Raw genomic sequence first — 19,257 nt, 5'->3', positions numbered from 1 at the left:
CGTCTGGCCAGCATACAAACACGCATACATACTGCATCGAATGTTTTCTCAACCGTGCTTCGCTGCCCATACTTGAAATTGTATGTGGCCGTGAAGGCGCACTATTTAATGCCCTGTACCAAAGCATAAAAGTATGAAAACTATATAAATACATATATTCTTAATCCGCATATCTGATCGGAAACGACTGAGCCCACATTTACCGAATGTAGACTTCCCTTGCCCCAAGGCAACACGATGGTTTCCCTTCTTTCCCAGCTACAGATATTTCTCCTAAGCTACATGAACAAAATATTATTGCATATGTATTTTATATATTTTATAATTAAGTTATTTTCTACCTATACTTTAAATTTAATTCAGATCGGGTAATTCTAGGAAAGTAATTAGCAAAATAATTGATGCCAGAGCACTATGCCCTAAGCTGCTCTACCGGTTTCGTTCTTATTCTGCTTTTTTCTGTTTCTGCGCTGATAACAACACATTCGAGTATAAAACAGTGGCCGAAGTGTTTTATGTACAGGGTATTTCACTGTCGGGATTGCTCGACTGTAACATTCTCTCTGTCTCAACTGTGTGAATGAAAAATATTTGCAAAAATAATTATTTATTACCAACCAAGCAACGATTTAGAAACTTGTCTCTGAGAGTAGGTTTGAATTTACGATTATTCATTTTTGCATTTCGGTATCTACCTTGGTTTACTAAAACGTTTACGTATGACATTAACTCTAGCATTCAAGATTCAGTGAATTCAGTTATTATGTTATAAATGAGAAGCTGGTTTTTGGAAACCAAAACGAGTATGGCTGAGGTTTATCAAAACCGATGACAGCAATAGTACCAAATACTATGTATGTATATACATACAGAGTGAGCATGAATCTCCAAAAGAACTAGAGCCATCCATTTTATGTACCCGAAAGGTTTATTATACAAGTATTAGAACATGTGTATGCGTGCCACACCCTAAAAATAAAGAATATAGCGCGACCATTGAGACCCCACAAACACGTTCTATAAGTCTTTCAATTAGAACACATAGGCATGTCACAGCCCTAAGAAATTGTCGGCTACCAAACTAGACCAAAACGTAATTTCTTATGTGAAGAACTTGTTTAATTTTAGGCATGGCCAGAAGACCACTATTTGTTAAATTGCGCCTTTTACCAATCGCATTAAAAAGATCATCGGAATTATCGAACAGCCTATAATGCTGTAAGATAATAGGCATCACTATACAAAACTCATTGATACCAAATTGTCTTCAGATAGTCGTTCAGTCGTTCTACTAAGAGTGAGTTTTCACAATGGGGCTTGTAATACTTATTCTTCTTCTGCGTATTGCTAAAACGAGTCTGCATACAGACGGACATATCTATAACGTTCCATCTCGTCATATTTTCTTGAATATTATTATTATGAGTATATATTCAATATTATTTTATTATACTAAAATTGGCTTTTAGCTAAATTTAAATATTGAATTAAAATAAATTTGCATTAAATTAAAAGTGTCCTTTTAATCACAGGATGGAGTATGTACATATACATAGTATAAGTAGGCTCAGATCTAACGTAAAATTGTTTCGTTAATAACTTTTCCTATGATTAACTGGTTACACCTATAAGGGAGCTTAAATAAATAAATATATATATAATGACATTCTGTAGAGAACGAAGGGAAAGTAGTTAAAAAGAAATTAAATAAAATGAACTCGTGTTGACTAAGGGATTAGAGGAGTGTACATACCAGACATGGTGTTCAAACAGGTAAAAGACTAAATGGAAATGTTTGTACATATACATGTGTATATTTTTTATGAGGTCGGAAAAAGTACGTTTATAAAAATAAGTCAAGTCAAGTGTAGCTGAAAGTAAAAGTATAAATACCGTACAAACAATAATATAACGATAATAATGGAAATTCAGTCATTTCCGGAGAGAGGGAGTGAGATTCTTGTCTCAATACAGACAAAACATTGCTATAGCCTCTCACTGTATATATAGTAACATACATTCGCACTAACTAACCTTAACCTTTGCCACAGAATAAAAACTGCGATTTGCATGAAAGAAATCCCATATTTTACAAATTCTACGGCTTACATATGTCACGGGAATAAAATATTATGATGCGTCCCACAGCAGTCAGTCAAAAATAGGCACTGCCTGCGCTACAATATGTGATAAAACTATATACGACATTGATTTTAAACAAGAAATCAAGTCATAATAAATTGGTGAACTTAAACATAAATTAGGAACTAAAATGAAAGCTTATTAGCGGTTATTAAAATGTATTCGATTTGGTTTATTTAGGATCGGCTTTTGTTAATTACTACTTAGATATCACAGCTCATGTTAAATAAATAATAGGAAAGCTGGCAGTGTTATTTCTAAACTAAGCCAAAACAAGGGTCTTCACACCTGACTTGTCAATTTGCAACGGAATTTACCAGCTAAGGTCTTAAGAAGTCCACTTATAGTAAAAAATGGTTTTGACAAATAAAAGAAATCGATTGTTTTTCAATTTCTCTACAAAGCATTGGAAAACTTTTTATTTCATTACTCTCCTCTCACCGTCTTCTTCCAACTTAGATTTGATTATAGAGGTGATGACTAAGCTCATGTAAATACTTAGACACCGACATACTATACACCCATACACTTAATCTCGCAGAGCAACAGCTGTTGCGACTCAGCAAGACACATCGAACTAAAGCCAAATATTCGAACACATACAAGTATATTGTAGTATTGTAGTGTACAATACAATATGTACTGTATATTGCATATCTAACGACTTAGCTGTATCAGACATTGGCGCTAGCACGCAACTGCTCACTAGTCGGCTCAGACGTTCGCTCTGGACGGACTACATATGTAGACAAGTATATATCTACACTCTACCTGTATATGTATGTACTATGTATATGTGTACGTATGTTCATGCGGATACACACATAGCTACCTTTATATAGTCGATGATGTATGGTGGGAATTTCCGTTACTTGCTCAATAACTCGGCACCTCTCAGCTTTTGCATTTCGATCGTTGGGAAGGGCGTCGTCTGTAGCTGAAATGTTAAGCGAAAAAACGAAAAACTACATACTTCGACACTTTGCGAACTTACTTGGCTTTGTTGTGGAAGTAAACAGATTTCTATATTTATTTTATTATTAATCTTTAGTTTTCCTTTTGTTCTGTTGCAATAGAAACACATGGCAGATTGGTTTCTTGTTGTTTTTGTTGTTTCGTTACTCAATTAGAATTATCACTAAAAATGAAAAGGAAATGTTTTTATGCTTTCGTTACGTTACTTAATAGATGAATTTCTTTTAGAATATCGCTACAAAAGTTTTTCTTTTGAGTACCCATTTCGTTTGGTTGTTGTTATGTTTTGTTTTCAATACGCTCGACTAATTATATTGTACGTGTATTTAGAAAGTTTTTCTTTGTTTTCACAATTGTTATTTTGTTAGCTGTTTTTGTCCAATCTTACCATATTTTATATTTCGATTTGGAGTTATCAATCTAATTTGCTTAGTCGGCGAAGTTAGTTGTTACTACGAGTACCAACAACAATGATTTAAGTACAACATTTTTACTTAACTTAAATGAATTTAATAAGGAAATTAGAAACAATGCTAAGAATAATACAGTTCAATAGTCAACTTCATAATAATAAATTTATCATACATACAAGCTCCGTTATAGTTTTTTGTATTTTTTTTCTTTTGTTTCTGAACTAATTTTAAAAGTTTGATTTAAATCGTAATTTATAATTATAATTAGTTAATTTACTTTGAGTTTGTTAGAATTCGCTAAGAGTTTCATGCTTTTCTTTTTAGTGCTTCGATTTAAAGCTCCACCTACATATATATTTATATATATATATATACTTGTAAATCTAGTTAGTTAGCAGATAAACTTAGTTCTTGGAAGATGTTTTCTATGAGTTTGTGCTTTGTGTAATTTCCATAATTTACCGAAAAGTTAACTGAAACCTTCGCACTATTGAATGGATAAAGGGAAGAGAGGATGCTGCAACAGACAATCCTGCCTATTTTAAAACTGCTGAAAACATGGTGGCTAGTTAAACTTTGTTAAACTTTCATACATACTAAACTACAGATCATTTAAAAAATAGGTAAATTTTATTTATAATAATTTAACCTCTTCATTCTCCACTACACACATCCGCTAAAGCTAGCTTTGCTCTTTAAGTACATGTACAAGTATTTTGCATTTATTCGGTTTTTGTTCTTGTGTTTTTCGTTTTTGGACCCAATGCAACTGCTTGAGTACATATGTATGTATGTTATGTATGTATGTATGTGTTTTGCATTATACGGTTATGTACGTGTATGTACTTGCACTCTATTCAATTATATTTGGTTTATTTCTTATCGCTTAAAAACATACATAGTAAATTCCTCTAAAATGCTTCTGCTGTTGTTGTTGTTGTTGTGTTTGTTGTTACCTTGTCACCTATATAAAGTAAATAGTGTTGCATATTAATACGGGACCATTCTAATCAAATCCGATTCTGCCACTTGGCAATTAAAAGTACGAGTATTATCTCTTTGCTTGTTGGCTGATTTTCATATTTTAAAATTATTTTGCCAAATTTCATAAGTTGCTTATTGTTGTTTGTTTTTTCTTGCTTCTCATCCTCCTCCTCCTTGTCATTCATATTTTCGTATTTGCTTCCACCTCTTTCTATAATTACACTTTACACACTTAAATATTTTCTGTTAGCTTTTCGTGTTAAATTGCAAGTATTTAATTAAGTATTTTCGAAATTTTGAAAATCAGATTTTATTTTCTAGATTACTGTTGAGAATTGGCTTCCCTGGCCAAGACGAGCGATGTCGACAATCAATGAAATCAACAAGCTTGAAAACTTCTCAATTCCCACTAAACCTAAGCATCAGCATTTGTTCATTGTGCGACCAACTTGGCCTGCCGCTGGCTCAGAAAGAGGCCTCTACCAGATAGGTACCATCCATTGGCTGATTGTTTTGGCTGTTTTGAGCGTTACTTGCAGCAGGCATGTATTTGCCGCAGGCCTGCGAATAATCAAAATTGATAGAAAAGTGCATTAGAATAGTCGGTTTGGTTTTAGGGAATGTATAGGCTTTCGAGACAAAAGAATAAGAAATACATCCCAAAAGTATGCTAGGGCGTACAAAATTGTAGCATACTTTTGGGGCGTGCACGTTATTTTGCGTTCTTTTGCACAGAAGTATCCCCACGAGATTCCATATTTAAATAAATTACATATGTATATCATAATCTTCAAGCATATTTCATAGTAATTTGAAAATATTGTAAATAATTTTCATCCTGTTTAGTTACATAGGCTTAAGTAAAATCCTATAGATATATTATATTTTTGTATTCCCCTTTAATGTAAAACTGGATGAAGTTGCCAACTGTCATTAAAATATAGTACATATTTTTAATTTTAAAAAATAACACAAAAGTATACAATTTAATGATTGCCTTTTTTCTTACAACGGTGCACTGAATTTACATCATCTATGTATACACAAACGTCACATAATACTGTTATATTTGCCACCCACCTGTACTTGGCGCACACTACTTATACACATACTAAGTATATATAGTATTTATACATACATTTACATATATACATGAGACCACTTACCTGATAACGTTGGGAACAGCAGCGTCCGCAACACGACTGCAGCAGACCCGCCGCGCTGTTGGTCGAGTGTGCAGGACTCGCCATGGGCGAGGGCGAGCCCGGTCGCTTTGGTTGCCCGTTATATGGTATTTCCAACTCGACAAACTCACGATCCTTTTGCGGTTTCGATAACCATACAATTCGAGAGAGAGCGAGAGTGAGAGAGAGCGGTAAAGTGTACAAAGAGAAACGGAGAGAACATACAAGTAGAATACATTGTTTGGCTTTTCTTGATATAAAACATGTACACATTAATTTACATTAGAAGAGGAGCAGGTAGGGTATTAAGCATGGAGTATACAAACACAAACACGGTAGTAGTCGCATAATAATATACATATTTTAGAAGAGAGAACGACATTAACAATAAAGCAGGAGATATAAACATTCGAACGCTTAAAGTGTTATGCACGTGTTTGGGCAAAACGGGGAAACGGTTTACAATTGTTTGTCAGTTAGTTTTTCTGTAAGCAATGACAATTGTACAAATAGCACATGTAGCAGCTGGTGTTGAGGCGCGGCAGCGGGTTGCGGTCAAAGGGCACAAGGCACAGGAACAGGAACAGGAGTCTGAATAGGAAGCGCAGGATGAGCATTTTTTTATTCTTGTGGATAGCTGATTATATGCGCGCGCATCTTGAACTGGTTTTGGAATTTATACAACTTTATTCGCAAGCTGGATAAAACGACGGCATTCATTTTATCGATTTTTACTCGAGTAACCTTTTAATGTAAAATGCCAATAAAATTTGAAACAAAACGAAATCCCATGTCAGCATCAAATTATTCTACAAATGAGGCATCCTTTCCCGTGCCAAAACCCGATAGTATAAAGGAACTTGCTTATTCTCGTTTCGAAAATATTCTTATGGATTTTGAAGGTCAAATCTCTTTATCTTAATGATAAGATGAAAATTGTTTCGATGAGAGGATATGGATATTGGACTTGTTCGTTTTTCTTCAAATACGATTGCTGTGCCAGATTTGTCCCAAGTGATATTTGTAACTAGCTTTTATTTATTTAATATTATTATTATGGCCATCTTGCTTCACACACTCAAATGTATGAGATTGCTATTATTTCATTGTCCCATTTTTCATTTAATCTTCTTCTTTTACATTCTTAAATTCTGCCTAGTCAAAACATCGTATTAAGTATAGATTAAAACAAAAATTAATAGAAAAACAGTAATGAACATATGTATATATTTATAAACATCGCCAAGATTTATAAATCGCACAGTAGAGCGCTAGACAATTGAACGAACGATATCTACAAATAATTTGTCGCCTAAATTTGTGTATAAGTGGTAGATCAGTCTCAATGTATATACAAACAAAAAAGTAATCGGTTTTTACAGAATTTTAATTTACAAAATATTGGCTTCTACTTAAGGTTTCTTTAAATAAAAACTTTTTAAGAAAAACTATACAAATATGTTGTTCTAAAAGTATTGTCCTAAGTAAAATGGGCCTGCCTTATATTTTACTATGAAAAGGTCAATAAATAAATTTAATAGAGTTTAAAAATAGTTTAGTCTTGAAGTACTTTGTTGGCAGATAATTTAATGTCATTTTTTGTTCATCCCCTTGAAACTAAAAACTTAACTAAAAAACAGTCTTGAAATTTTAGAACACCTTTCAAATTTTCGCTTTTTTAAATTTTTACTTCCAGTTCTTGGATTTTGATTAAATTTTTGTTTATGCTGGCAGCAGTTTTTTGGCACATGGCACCATCGGAATTTTTATGGATGACTTAAGCACTGCTCTAAAGCATTTCTTGCTTGGTCCAATGACCTATTGATAGTCGTAAACAAACAAACATTAAGGTTTTAAGTAAATGGCGTTGATGGGTGCTCAGACCCCCATCAACAACGGAAATTGCAGCTGCTAGAAAATCATAAAAATTATTTATAATGCATAAGAGCAAAAGATGGAACAAAAGTACAAACGTAAAACACTTACTGCGGCCGCTCTTGGGCTTTTAATAACATTTTATTTGAAATTGTTTTTATTTATGGAACATGTGTTCCTATTATTGAATATTTGTTCGTTTAGTTACTTCTTGCTTGGCGCTCGTTAATAACAAACATGTACACAAGGATGGGGAAGAAAGATGAAACTTAAAGGAAAACATAAAACCATACAGCTTATACATAGACAATTATACAGATATTACAAAAATAATAAATTACAATAAAAACTAGAATTGCGTTAACGAATTTGGTTGTTTATAATACAAATGCTGGGAACGAAGGAAGGCTGACGGAGCACGCACAAAACTTTGACTTGAACAACAAATCCTTGCCGTTCTTACTGTCGTTGTTGTTGCTGTTGCTAATGTGTGTGTTTTGTGTGCTCACTGTTGTTGCACGGGTAGTTGCTAAAGTTGTAGTTTCTCTTGCTCTTGCTGTTCTGTGGTGGCTTGGTATTGCTTGCCTAACAAGCACAAGGCAAACATGAAAGTGTTTGGCTATTAGAAAGATGTTCAAATGTTGCTACATCTGTTGGAAAATAAAACAAATGAAAACGGAAAATAAGAGAAGAGATGTGTGATAAATTAAAAGGACAATATGTATATGTACGGTCGAACGGAACAGAACTCGGAACCCCTTGCACAGACGCCAACGCTAAACCTCAAGCACTCTAATCACACTCGCATTAAGCATACGCACCGTTGTCTTTTCGAGACAGCGCAACAAATGATGATGCTGCAGCTCAAATATGTCCTCATCTCTATAATTGTCGTCCAGCTCAATGCCCGACTCCTGCGCGGCCCAGCGCGCCTCGGCGGCCTTCTTCTTGTTGACAAAGGCCGCGCCCGACGAGGCCTTGGCAATGCGAATTCGTGCCAGGCGAGCTTTCTGCAATGATTCCATAGTATGGAGTCAGTGAGATGCGATGGATATAATATGCCGTGTACAAGTATGTAAGATATGTTCAACTTACGCGCTGCGCCTTACGCTTGTCCGCACGCTGGTTCTGATGGTAAATTCGACTAAAGTTCGATACAATAACAGGTACAGGTAAGGCTATGACCAGCACACCACTGAGCGAGCAAACGCCGCCCACAATCTTGCCAGCTATTGTCTCGGGCACCATGTCACCATAACTGCAAGGAATGGAGTTTGGAATTATTTTCAAGTTACCTCGAGGATTAGATCAGGCATACTCACCCCAACGTCGTCATTGTGACAATGGTGTACCAGAAGGCAGCCGGAATCGATGTGAAATTTGTGCCGTTCACGTTCTTCTCTGCATAGAACATGACCGTGGCGAATATAATGATTGCCATAGCCAGCGAGAAGACGAGAAAGCCCAGTTCGCTGGCGCACGATTTAAGTGTGTAGCCCAGGATGCGCAGACCCTGCGAGTGCCGCGAAAACTTAAAAATGCGGAACACACGAAACACGCGCAATGTCACAAACGCGCCGCTCACGTCGTCATTGTCCGTGATGCCCAGTCCGATGTAGTACGGCATAATGGCCACCACGTCAATGATGCTCATGACGCTTCGCACGAACTTGCAGCGATCGGGCGCCGCAAAAAGGCGCAGTAAATATTCGGCCGTGAAGATCATAACGCAGGCCGTGTCCAAGCAGAAGAAGACGATTTTGTAACGCTCTCCGCAGGGCAGGGTTCCAGCACGTCCTGGTCGATGGCCGCACGGAACCGTCTCCACCACATTAGCCATGACTGAGACAGCAATAAAGAAACCCGTCACATAATAGAAGACCAGGGCACTGGTCGATGTGTGGGGGTTTTCGAAGGCACGCCACATCTTCTGGCGTATGTTGGTCAGCTGCTGTAAGTTCTGATCGCCGTTCTCTGAGAGTTTGTCGTCCATCAGACGCTCGGCATTTTCGCGCTTGCGATCGCGATAGTCCTCATAACAACAGTCGCCAATCACATCGGGCATAATGCCAAAAAATGCCAGTTCCTCGTCGTAGCTGGTGAGGCATTCGTGTTTGGGATAGTGAAGCTTACCAGTGCGATAGTAGTTTAATATGTGGCGGAATATGTCCGGGTCCCGATCAAAAAAATACTCTTTACAGTCCTCGTCGTAGAAGAACTCACGTTCGTTCGACCCGAGTAATGTGTCTGGATACTTTTCCAGTGTATTGCGCCATGTCTCAAAGCGACGGCCTGAGACATTGATTAGCAGCTTCTCGTCGTCCGTTTTGCGCCGATCCTTGGGCATGGGTGGCGGTGGCAGTGGATGAGTGGCTATCGGCACCCAACCGATGGCCGCCGCCCGTGCGAATGGCAGCCAAGCGGCGACCGAGGCCATACTGTGTGGTGGAATGTTTCAGTGTCGGCGATGTTTGTGTGAGGTATTTGCGGTGGCTGCGCGGGAAGAAGGCGCCCTTGCCTTTGCCTTTGCCGTTGCCGTTGCCGTTAACTTATCCGATGCGTTATGCTAAGCACTTGGGTTGCGTTGCTTTGCGATCTGTAATTCTAGTTAAAGCTGATGCCTCTGATATCTCTGGACTCGGTGTTCGACTGCTACGATGTAGTTGGCATTTGGAATAGCTGGGAGCTCTTTTGTAGACTTATACTTATTATTTAGTTTAAAACACCATTTCACAGCGTGTTGTTAAATTTGGTTTTATAATTGTCTCGTTGCCATTTTACGCTGCTTATTGGTAATATCATAGCTTTTTATTGCTTAAACTTATTGCTGTCATTTTTGCTTTTATGTTCACGCTGGGATATGAAATTTATGTGCTGCATTGGCAAAAGTTTTAGAAAACAAGTCAAGGCGAACAAGAGGCAACATGGCCCATACACTCTCATACACTTGGCATCACGACTAAGCCAGAGGCCAGCTAAAACTTTTCCACAGCTCTATTACAATTACTTTCACGCACACCCACGCACACACACACACATATGCATTGCCAAAAGTTTTTGGTACACAGTGAAGCGGCAGTAAAGCGCAGACAAAGTGCCATCTGAGTGGGAGAGTAGATGATACCCTGACAAATGAATATTTGAACATACAAATTAAATGCCAATTGACTATTTTAAGTTTTAAGACAGATGCAAACAAAATTCCAACCCGATATACATATTCCAAATTGCGAATTCTTTTATCAACACCTTCCACTTCCAGAAACAAAGCAAACTGAAGCCAACTAAGTTACTTTACTGCTTCATCAACCAACATAATAGCCATGTTTGTATACCCTTTACCCAAAGAATAAAAAGAGTAGGTTTGTGCAAAGTATGGTATGGGCAGAAGGAAGCATATTGGACCTTCGGATATATACTATATATTCTCATTTAGCATGTAGAGACAAATTGATCTAACAGAACGCATTTGGGTATAAAGGAATTTCACTATCGGGCTTGCTTGACTCTAACGTTCTCACTTTTTATAATTCAGACAGCAATTTTAATCACCTCTTCCTAGTTGGACTAAAATAAACCCGTCTATTTACATATTCCTTCAAATACTTGGTAGTTAAAAAATAAATAACAGTTAACCGTTTTTTGATCAAAAGGGCTAAAACAATAGCCACTTTTTGGCAGCTTTTGATAGTTAAAGAACTGAAGGCTACTAAGTATATCTTTTCTGGCTAGCTAAGTGTCTTACCTATTATTTTAGCTAGGTGGTTATTATTTTAGCATCTGATTAAGTAGGCGTTCTTTTACATCTACTCTATAATCGAATACAAATCTAGCGCCAGACCATTTAACACATACTATGTATTTATATCAAACCCCATTTGAATAACTCCTTTATGTTATATACGAGTGCGTAAATAATAATTGCGATCGAAAAAGCGACATTCCCAATCTTATATTATTATACAAGTGTATACAAAAAAAATGACTAAAGTTAACCACCAGAACTCCCAATACTAGTTATGGCTTCCAAAGCTTAAAAATTTTGTAAATTTTTAGTAATCTAATGCTAAGCTAGGTAAGATCTGTCTACGTGGGCGTGGATGGTCTCGGGGAGGCTGACTCCCCTTCTCCTAGAGGAACAGGCATGCGGTGCTTCCGATGCGCTGAGGCAAAAGGTATTCTGTAACTACAATTGAAAGAACAAACACATTTTGCTTACTTTGAGAGCTTGCCTTTCTTTATCTATGTCTGGGTATTTGAATTTTTTTACTACCTACCCTCACTTGGCAATGCAGGAGTTTTCTTGAGCTTACAAGTATGACAAAAAGCCATTTGTTTCCATAAATGTCATGGCGCTGGCGTGCTTTTGAAGTCCACATAATGTGTCTCTTTGATTTATATTATATTTGTCGCTGACACGAAAGTTTCGGGTATTTAATGGTCGCAGAAGTTCAGCTGGCATTGTCATAACTTCTTGCATATATGTGCTCCAAATACATATATACTTAGTATGTATGTATATACTTGTATTATGATTAGATTTCATTCTACTTGTAATAAAGGTGCGTTCTGTTGTCATAGCAATAGGCATTCTTTATAATTGCCTTTGCTATCGAAAGGTGTTCGAAAGTTAGTACAAGGTGCTTTCCAAAGTAAACAGGACTTTTGAATCTAGCGCCCCCTGGTGACGCTATCTTTATATATAGAATCTGCTATTTTTATCGATTGTCCAGTGAGAATTTCATGACATTTAATCGATTGGAAGTGAAGTTATTGCGTTTTAAGTGTCAGCATGTTTGTGTTATCGGTGTGAAAATAAATTAGACCAACATTAAATTTTGTTTTAAAATTGGTAAAACTTTTACCGAAACGTTTCAATTACCTATCCCGTCAGGACATAAATGACGATCAACATGTGGGCCAATCAAAATTCGAGATCACCGAAAATTCCATCGAAACTGTGCGTGAATTCATCAACAATCAGCCGAAATCATCATTGAAATTGTTGGAAATGGAATTGAACATCTCCAAAACATCGATTTATCGCATTTTGACTGAACATTTGGGCTTACGAAAGGTGTGTGCACGGTTTGTTCCGCACAAATTGATAAACGACCAAAAATTGCTCAGATTCGATCGACGCTTGTGACCGATTATTTGACCAAAAATCACATTTTAACCATTAACCACTCGCCGTATTCACCTGATATGGCACCGTGCGACTTCTACCTTTTCGGAAAAATGCATTTGCCCATGAAAGGAAAGCGTTATGTAGACGTAGAGGCCTTTCAAAATTCTTGCACCGGCATACGGGCGGCCATACCGGCCAACGACCTAAAACACTCGTTCGACATGCTTTTATATCGTGCAGAAAGCTGTATTGAAGCAGAAGGAGACTATTTTGAATAAAATAAATTGATTTTGCCGAAAAAACCATTTGTTCGTTTTTTTTTTAAAAAGTCCTGTTTACTTTGGAACACACTTTGTAGAATTCCAAATGAAGGTCTTCTGTAGGTTAGAAGATTTTAAAAGACTTTATGGCATACATTTGTGTCACCTATAACTTCTTTCAGAAAAGTATTGTTGAAGAAATTTGTGAAAATATAAGTAGAGAGTTAAACATACTATAACTATAGTATGGGTACCGGAGGATCGGGAGAAAAAATCAGAAATAGGCTCGTTTTGTAGGAGAATCTACCTTATAATTGTTGTTTCTGTGGGTGCAGCCGCTTCCGGATCTAGTTTTTCTTGTTCTTAGTGGTTAATATTCCTATTTGATTATATTATGTACATCCACTATATTTATCTTTATTTTATAAATGTTGTCAAAATAAATAATATAAAAAGCTTCTTTGAATTAAAACCAACTAAACTCATTAATATAATATACTATATATATGTTTGCCAATAAACATGTAGAAAACCTTAATTTCTGTCCTGAGTTATGGCTACATTTGCTGTCGACAGTCACTGGATTTGTATATCCTTAACCAAAAGGGTGAAGGCTTAGCAGATCCCCTAAAAGTATATATATTCTTTATAAGTCTAATAAGATAAGTCGATGCAGCCATGCGCTATTATCCGACTGTATGAAGAAAGGGATCTCAGAAAGATAAAGATATTCCCCTACGCCCTAAGCAGATCAAGAGTCATTAATAGGCTTTATATAACTCCGGTGATTCTTAGTTATTTTTATACTGAAATTTAGCAATTACATTCGGAAAGTACTTGAAATTGTACATAAGCACAAATTTGACGTTTACTTTATTTTAATCATTGTTTATATTTTTTGTAGGAGTATGTCTAGGGTTTTTGAGAAATACAAGTAGGCCCGCTCGTTTATATGTAGTATTCCATTTTTGTTGGAATTGTTTTCGTGAGTTACACCCACGTGGATGAATCATGTCCCACCAAAACGAACAAATTGCAAATTGTTTCAGATGATATTTTAATTGAAAATTTTGTTCTGAAAAATGTAAACAAAAACAAGGTAATTAATGCACTTCTATGAAAAATCCCCATGATTATTTACTAACGTGGACCAGCACCTACACAAGACCAGTTTCAACCAGATAGCCACCCTCCGATGCTCTGTTAGCGATATCGCGCCCTAAAGCCATAATGCCATATTATCTTATCGAATATTTTCGGTGAGCGGCCTTGCTTTTTAACTAAATGGAAATTAATTAATGCCGTTTGCTTTTCTTTTGTGGTTGATGGCTGTGACGTTAACGTTGATGCCAGGCCAAGGCTGATGAGGCTAATGTAGCCTGCTGACTGTTGGCTGCCAATTGTAGGTCGACTTCGGCGCCTGTTGTTAGGCTATGATTATACAACGATGTGCGTGTTGTGCGCCATCAAAATAAATTGTCAAACATCAAATGGTACATTAAATGAAGTTCGCCTTACAGCAGCAGCCAGCGGCAACAGAAAATGGAAAAAACCTACACCAAGACCATATCTCATACCTACTATGCTAGCCACCAACACAAGGCCCCCAATTTGGGCCAACAGTCTCGCCAATGGGCGCGTGGGTGAGTAAATGACTGCCGTCGTCTAGGCAGAGGCGCCACACGTCCTTTTTGGGCTTCATTAATTTTTTGCGTAGTTTATTTCACACACGTTGCTGGCTCAATGTTTTGTTATTTTAAGCGGCTAATTATTTGCCAACGTTTTTAGCGATGCCTCTTCTGCACACTGTGTCTGTTGTTCTTTTGTTGATGCTGTCTCAAGGTTGGTTTTTTTTTTTTTCATAACACATGGCACAACAACGGCACAACAGCAACGACAATGAAGATCCAGCCATACAGAATGTTCACAAAGCTAAATAAAAAACGATGCAGAGTCCTACACTCTAGGCCAACGAGCTGGTACCATTTGTACTTCATTCATATTTTGCCTTTCAAAAGCGCGCGGAATTTTTGCAGCCCATTTAAAAACAGGGAAGTGCTTCCTTTTCCCCTATTTGAGAGTACTTTTTATATTTATTGTTATATTTTCCGATTTTTTCCGTGTTTCATGTGTATTTTCATTTCGGAAGCTCAACAAATGTGGAAGTAATTGTTTGTTTAGGTTTAATAATGGGTGAAAACTTGTGTACACATATAAGCCACCTGTGTCTCTAGCTCTTATAGTCTCTGAAATCTTGGTGTCCATACGGACAGACGGAAAGACATGTCCTAATCGAGTCTTGTCATGCTGATCAAGAATATATAGATGTACTTTGTTGAGTCTTCCACACCTCCTTCTGCCCGTTACATTTTTCACTTTGCTCTCGTAACTTTCGGTTAGAGGGTATAAAAGGGGTAGCGAGTATAAATATCTGGCAATGTAGAAGCTTACTAATTATATTTTGTGTATTGTATGCAATATGCATTTTTCCGGGTACGAACGCATTTTTACGGCCTAGTGCATTTCGAATTTGTATTTCATTGACAGTAAGTAAACAATGTTTACATTCAGCCGCGCTATTTTTAAAAACACCACCCAAAAGTTTACCCACCCGATTTCATTTATTTGCCTGCGTTGCTACATTCTGTTTACACACAACTTTGTATGTTTTAATTTCCCGACTAAAAACTATAAAACATTTTCTATATACAAGTATTGCACAAGAGCGAAAAAAAGAACCAGAGAGAAGGAGAGTACTCTGTGCTGCCTCCACACTAAGTGCGTCTCTACAGCCATGTTTAGACCTACATACATATGTATGTACTTGTATATCTGGTTGTCTTTATGTCTGTTTGCCTTCTTATGAGTGCGCCTGCCCATTTACCCAAGAGCTTGTTTGTGTGATTGGGGCGGTGGGTGTTTGGATGGGACGCTGCAGATTGGTTAACTGCCTGGTCGGCTTAACATCAAAAAGTCGGAAGCTCACTTGTGGACAGCGTTTCATAATTTGATGACGGACGGCCTAAGTACCGCTCATGCACATGTGTATAAGCAATCATACAGCAACTGGCAACTGAATTATTGAATCTGGCTTTTGGAACCTTGTGGGTGTGTACTCGTTAGTATCCATATGTGCTGCTTTCATTGATTATTCTGAAATAGATTGTCATGTAGTGGTTTGAGAGGATTACAATGCGAGCTGCATATTTGATGCGATGTTCTTTAACTATTTAGTATACTTTCACCAATTAAAAATTGTTTAATTACAATTAGTAAACATTAATAATTTTGTTAATCAAAGTAAAATCTGACGATTATAAAAGTATGAACAACACAATAATAATGTATTTTCATATATAATGCGCGCTGCAAATTTGATGCGATGTGCTTTAACTATTTAATATACTTTCCACAGTTTCTAATTTTTTAATTAAAATTATTGAACATTAATAATTTTGTTCTTAAAAGTAAGATGAATAAATCAACTCTAGCTCTACACACGAGTCTGATATAATCTGACGATTATAAAAGTATAAACAACACAATTATAATGTATTTTAATGCGAAATCAAATATGCAGTATTTGATGCGATGTTCTTTAACTATTTAATATACTTTTCATAGTTTCCAATTTTGTAATTAAAATTATTGAACATTAATAATTTTGTTCTTAAAAGTAAGATAAATAAATCAAATCTACCTCAAGATACGAGTCTGATATAATCTGACGATTATAAAAGCATGAACAATACAATTTTAGATTTACGTTTTAAGCAAACAAAATTGAAATTCTGCATTATTAATGAACGATAATTTTACACACAATACCAACTCCCAATGATTTTTCAGGTAATTCAAATCTAACTGTACAACTTTAGAATGCTCGGCTTGTTTAAAATATACCCGTATATATAAAATATAGCGTATATTCCATTACGAAAAATCGGTCGCCAGAACTCTAATAAACAACCAACCATTTTAAAATTAAATATCCTCTTCAATGTGAAATGTTTGTTTTAGTATATAGTCGTACATACATACAAGTATATATGTGTATATCAAAGCTGGCTCTTTTTCCTCCTGCATGTAATATGTAAAGACAAACTAAATGTGACCTTAATCATTGTATCTATATTTTTTTATTGTATGACAGTTTTGCGTATATGCATTTCTTGTCATGTTACCAGTCGTGGAATAAGTAAAAAGTTATTTGCTGTGTATAATTAAATAGTGCAGAAAAGGTTAAATTCGCGGCTATGGACCATGGAGGAAACAACATTATGTTATAAAAGACTGTAAAGGGATAATTTCTTAGCTTGTTCTGTCGCGTACTCGTAATAGACAACATCTATACATACGTATCTAACTCGATTAGTTGCCTTATGCCACGTATGCTTACAATTCAATTAAAATGTAATACTATATGAGTGTTGTCGACCATGGCGTATACGTAATGCTGCTAAGAATGTCGAAAATTCGGACACATACATATGTACAACTGGAATACGATTCCAAGCTGATTTATTATTTAGATTGCATACAAGTCTGGTTCATGCCTAGTATCGCTGTATGTTTGTGCATGTTGCCCACTTGAGCACGTCTCTGACTTGAGTTACATAAATGCGCTCTGATTCGACCGGCGTTTCAAATTAATTGCAATACCCATAACAAATATAGTCAGTCATGTCCCCGCCCACATTGGTAGCTATCCCTATCTGACCAAAACTTTCGCCTCGCATTACACGCGCCACTGCCGCAGGGATAAAAAGACCGCTAGGAGAACTGGGAACAGTGTGGATGCCGAACCCAAAACGCACCGAGACGTGCATGGGACCCAAGGCAAGGGCCTGAGCAGACACGATTGTAGGTGAGTTATTCATGCGTGAAATGTGATTATACATACATACATACATACATACATATATCTGCATAAATACAAATGTATGCACATACATACGTATGTAAAATTATACATCCTTGTACATATACATATGCTTAACTGCGAATGTATGTGTGCAGGCATGCTTATAGATAAGAGGATAAACGCGTCATCAGAGACACACACAGGCACAGAAAGCTATGCTCTTTACATACATATGTATATATATATACTTGCATATACATATATATGCATATGTACAAAAGTGTGTGTGTGTGTGTGTGGTTGTATGCCTTGCATTGTTGTTGCACCGAAACCAAGCCAAGGATTTTTCGCACATTTACGCCAGCAAATGGACTGTTCTTGGACTGATGTTGCTGCTGTTCCCACTGACGCGCGACCACCGACGCCACTCACCGCTTGGCGCTCGCATAGCTACGGCTACTGTGCGCTCTTTCTCTCCTACAGACGACCTTCACTTTCATGCTCAGCCAACGGCCGCGCGACCGTCATGTTAGTTTGTTGAATGACTTTCTGCTGCTGCTGCTGCTGCTGGTGCCTGTTGTTGTTCTCACCGCTGCTTTCTATTCACATGCATTCAAAAGGGAGGAGGCAGGTGAGGATGATGTACATTAAATAGGCCAGCAACAGCAACAAAGCAAAAACAACAACAAGTAGTTGGCTTTTACCGCGCTATCAAAATTAAAAATTCAACGTAATTATAAAAATTATTTTCACTTAACAAGGACACTTAACGTGCCTGTCTGCCTCTGTCTCAGTGCGCCAATTCTGTGTCTGTGTGTGAATGCTTAAAGGTGCACCCTGGGCGGGTATCCGTGTCCATGTCCCTACACGACGTCGACGTCGTCGTCATCGTCGTGCGACGCCTTCGTCAGGCCAACAACCACAACATTCGCGGATACACACATTTTCACAAATCAAAAGCAAATGAATGTTGCCCCTCACACACGCACTCGCACAAATGATGAAAAAACTCTCACTCATAGCACGTAGTTTTATGGATTTTTTTTTTGTAGTGCTGCTGCTCGGCAATCTGCCTTTTGTGTTTAAGTTAAACAATTAGTTCATTAGCTTTTTATTAATTTTTTTCATTGACTGATGCTGTTTTCGGCTCAAATATACATAAATATGTATGTATGTATGTACACTTACACACACACCCTCGTATTAGCACATTTACATACGTTTGCATTGAATCTTTACACTCGGTATTCGGCGCTACTGCCTAGTAATTTAAACATTTCCATTTGGCTTTGGTATTTTCTTTGCGTTATTCATAGACGTCGCGCATTTTGATTATGCCTTTTTCATTACACACTACTCTAAGCTTTTTTCCAATTTGGAATCTTTCCGCTGCACGCACGAATAGCACGTCTTGCTGACGGACGGCCCG

The 19,257-nt window shown here is 37.0% G+C and overlaps 1 protein-coding gene across 2 annotated transcripts; it reads right to left on the bottom strand.

The window, feature by feature from the left end:
* Window positions 1–3,929: 3,929 nt before the first annotated feature.
* On the bottom strand, window positions 3,930–19,219 carry LOC115628719 (potassium voltage-gated channel protein Shal). Of its 2 annotated transcripts, XM_030524927.1 has the most exons (6): window positions 19,049–19,219; window positions 8,896–10,447; window positions 8,669–8,831; window positions 8,395–8,583; window positions 5,681–5,833; window positions 3,930–5,075 (listed from the first exon to the last, which is right to left on the bottom strand). In XM_030524927.1, the coding sequence occupies exons 2-6, from the start codon at window positions 10,008–10,010 to the stop codon at window positions 4,980–4,982; spliced, it is 1,716 nt and encodes a 571-aa protein (XP_030380787.1). In that variant the 5' UTR covers window positions 10,011–10,447; window positions 19,049–19,219; the 3' UTR covers window positions 3,930–4,979. The 2 variants fall into 2 exon arrangements, with proteins under 2 accessions (XP_030380787.1, XP_030380779.1); XM_030524919.1 differs by lacking the exons at window positions 3,930–5,075; window positions 5,681–5,833 and adding an exon at window positions 7,874–8,223.
* Between the last annotated feature and the right edge of the window lie 38 nt (window positions 19,220–19,257).

Source organism: Scaptodrosophila lebanonensis, unplaced genomic scaffold (genome assembly GCF_003285725.1).
Source record: "Scaptodrosophila lebanonensis strain 11010-0011.00,11010-0021.00 unplaced genomic scaffold, SlebRS2 tig00000001-arrow-pilon, whole genome shotgun sequence".
Classification (NCBI taxonomy): Eukaryota; Metazoa; Arthropoda; class Insecta; order Diptera; family Drosophilidae; genus Scaptodrosophila; species Scaptodrosophila lebanonensis.
This window is presented reverse-complemented; position numbering and strand designations above follow the sequence as displayed.

Bases quoted from the DNA above. Each gene is read 5' to 3' on its own strand.
- LOC115628719 (XM_030524927.1), bottom strand. From the start codon at position 10,010: ATGGCCTCGGTCGCCGCTTGGCTGCCATTCGCACGGGCGGCGGCCATC. The intron at 8,584-8,668 runs GTAAGTTGAACA...GAATCATTGCAG, and splicing joins ACAAGCGTAAGGCGCAGCGC to AAAGCTCGCCTGGCACGAAT. The intron at 5,834-8,394 runs GTGCGTATGCTT...AAACCGCAAAAG, and splicing joins GCTGTCTCGAAAAGACAACG to GATCGTGAGTTTGTCGAGTT.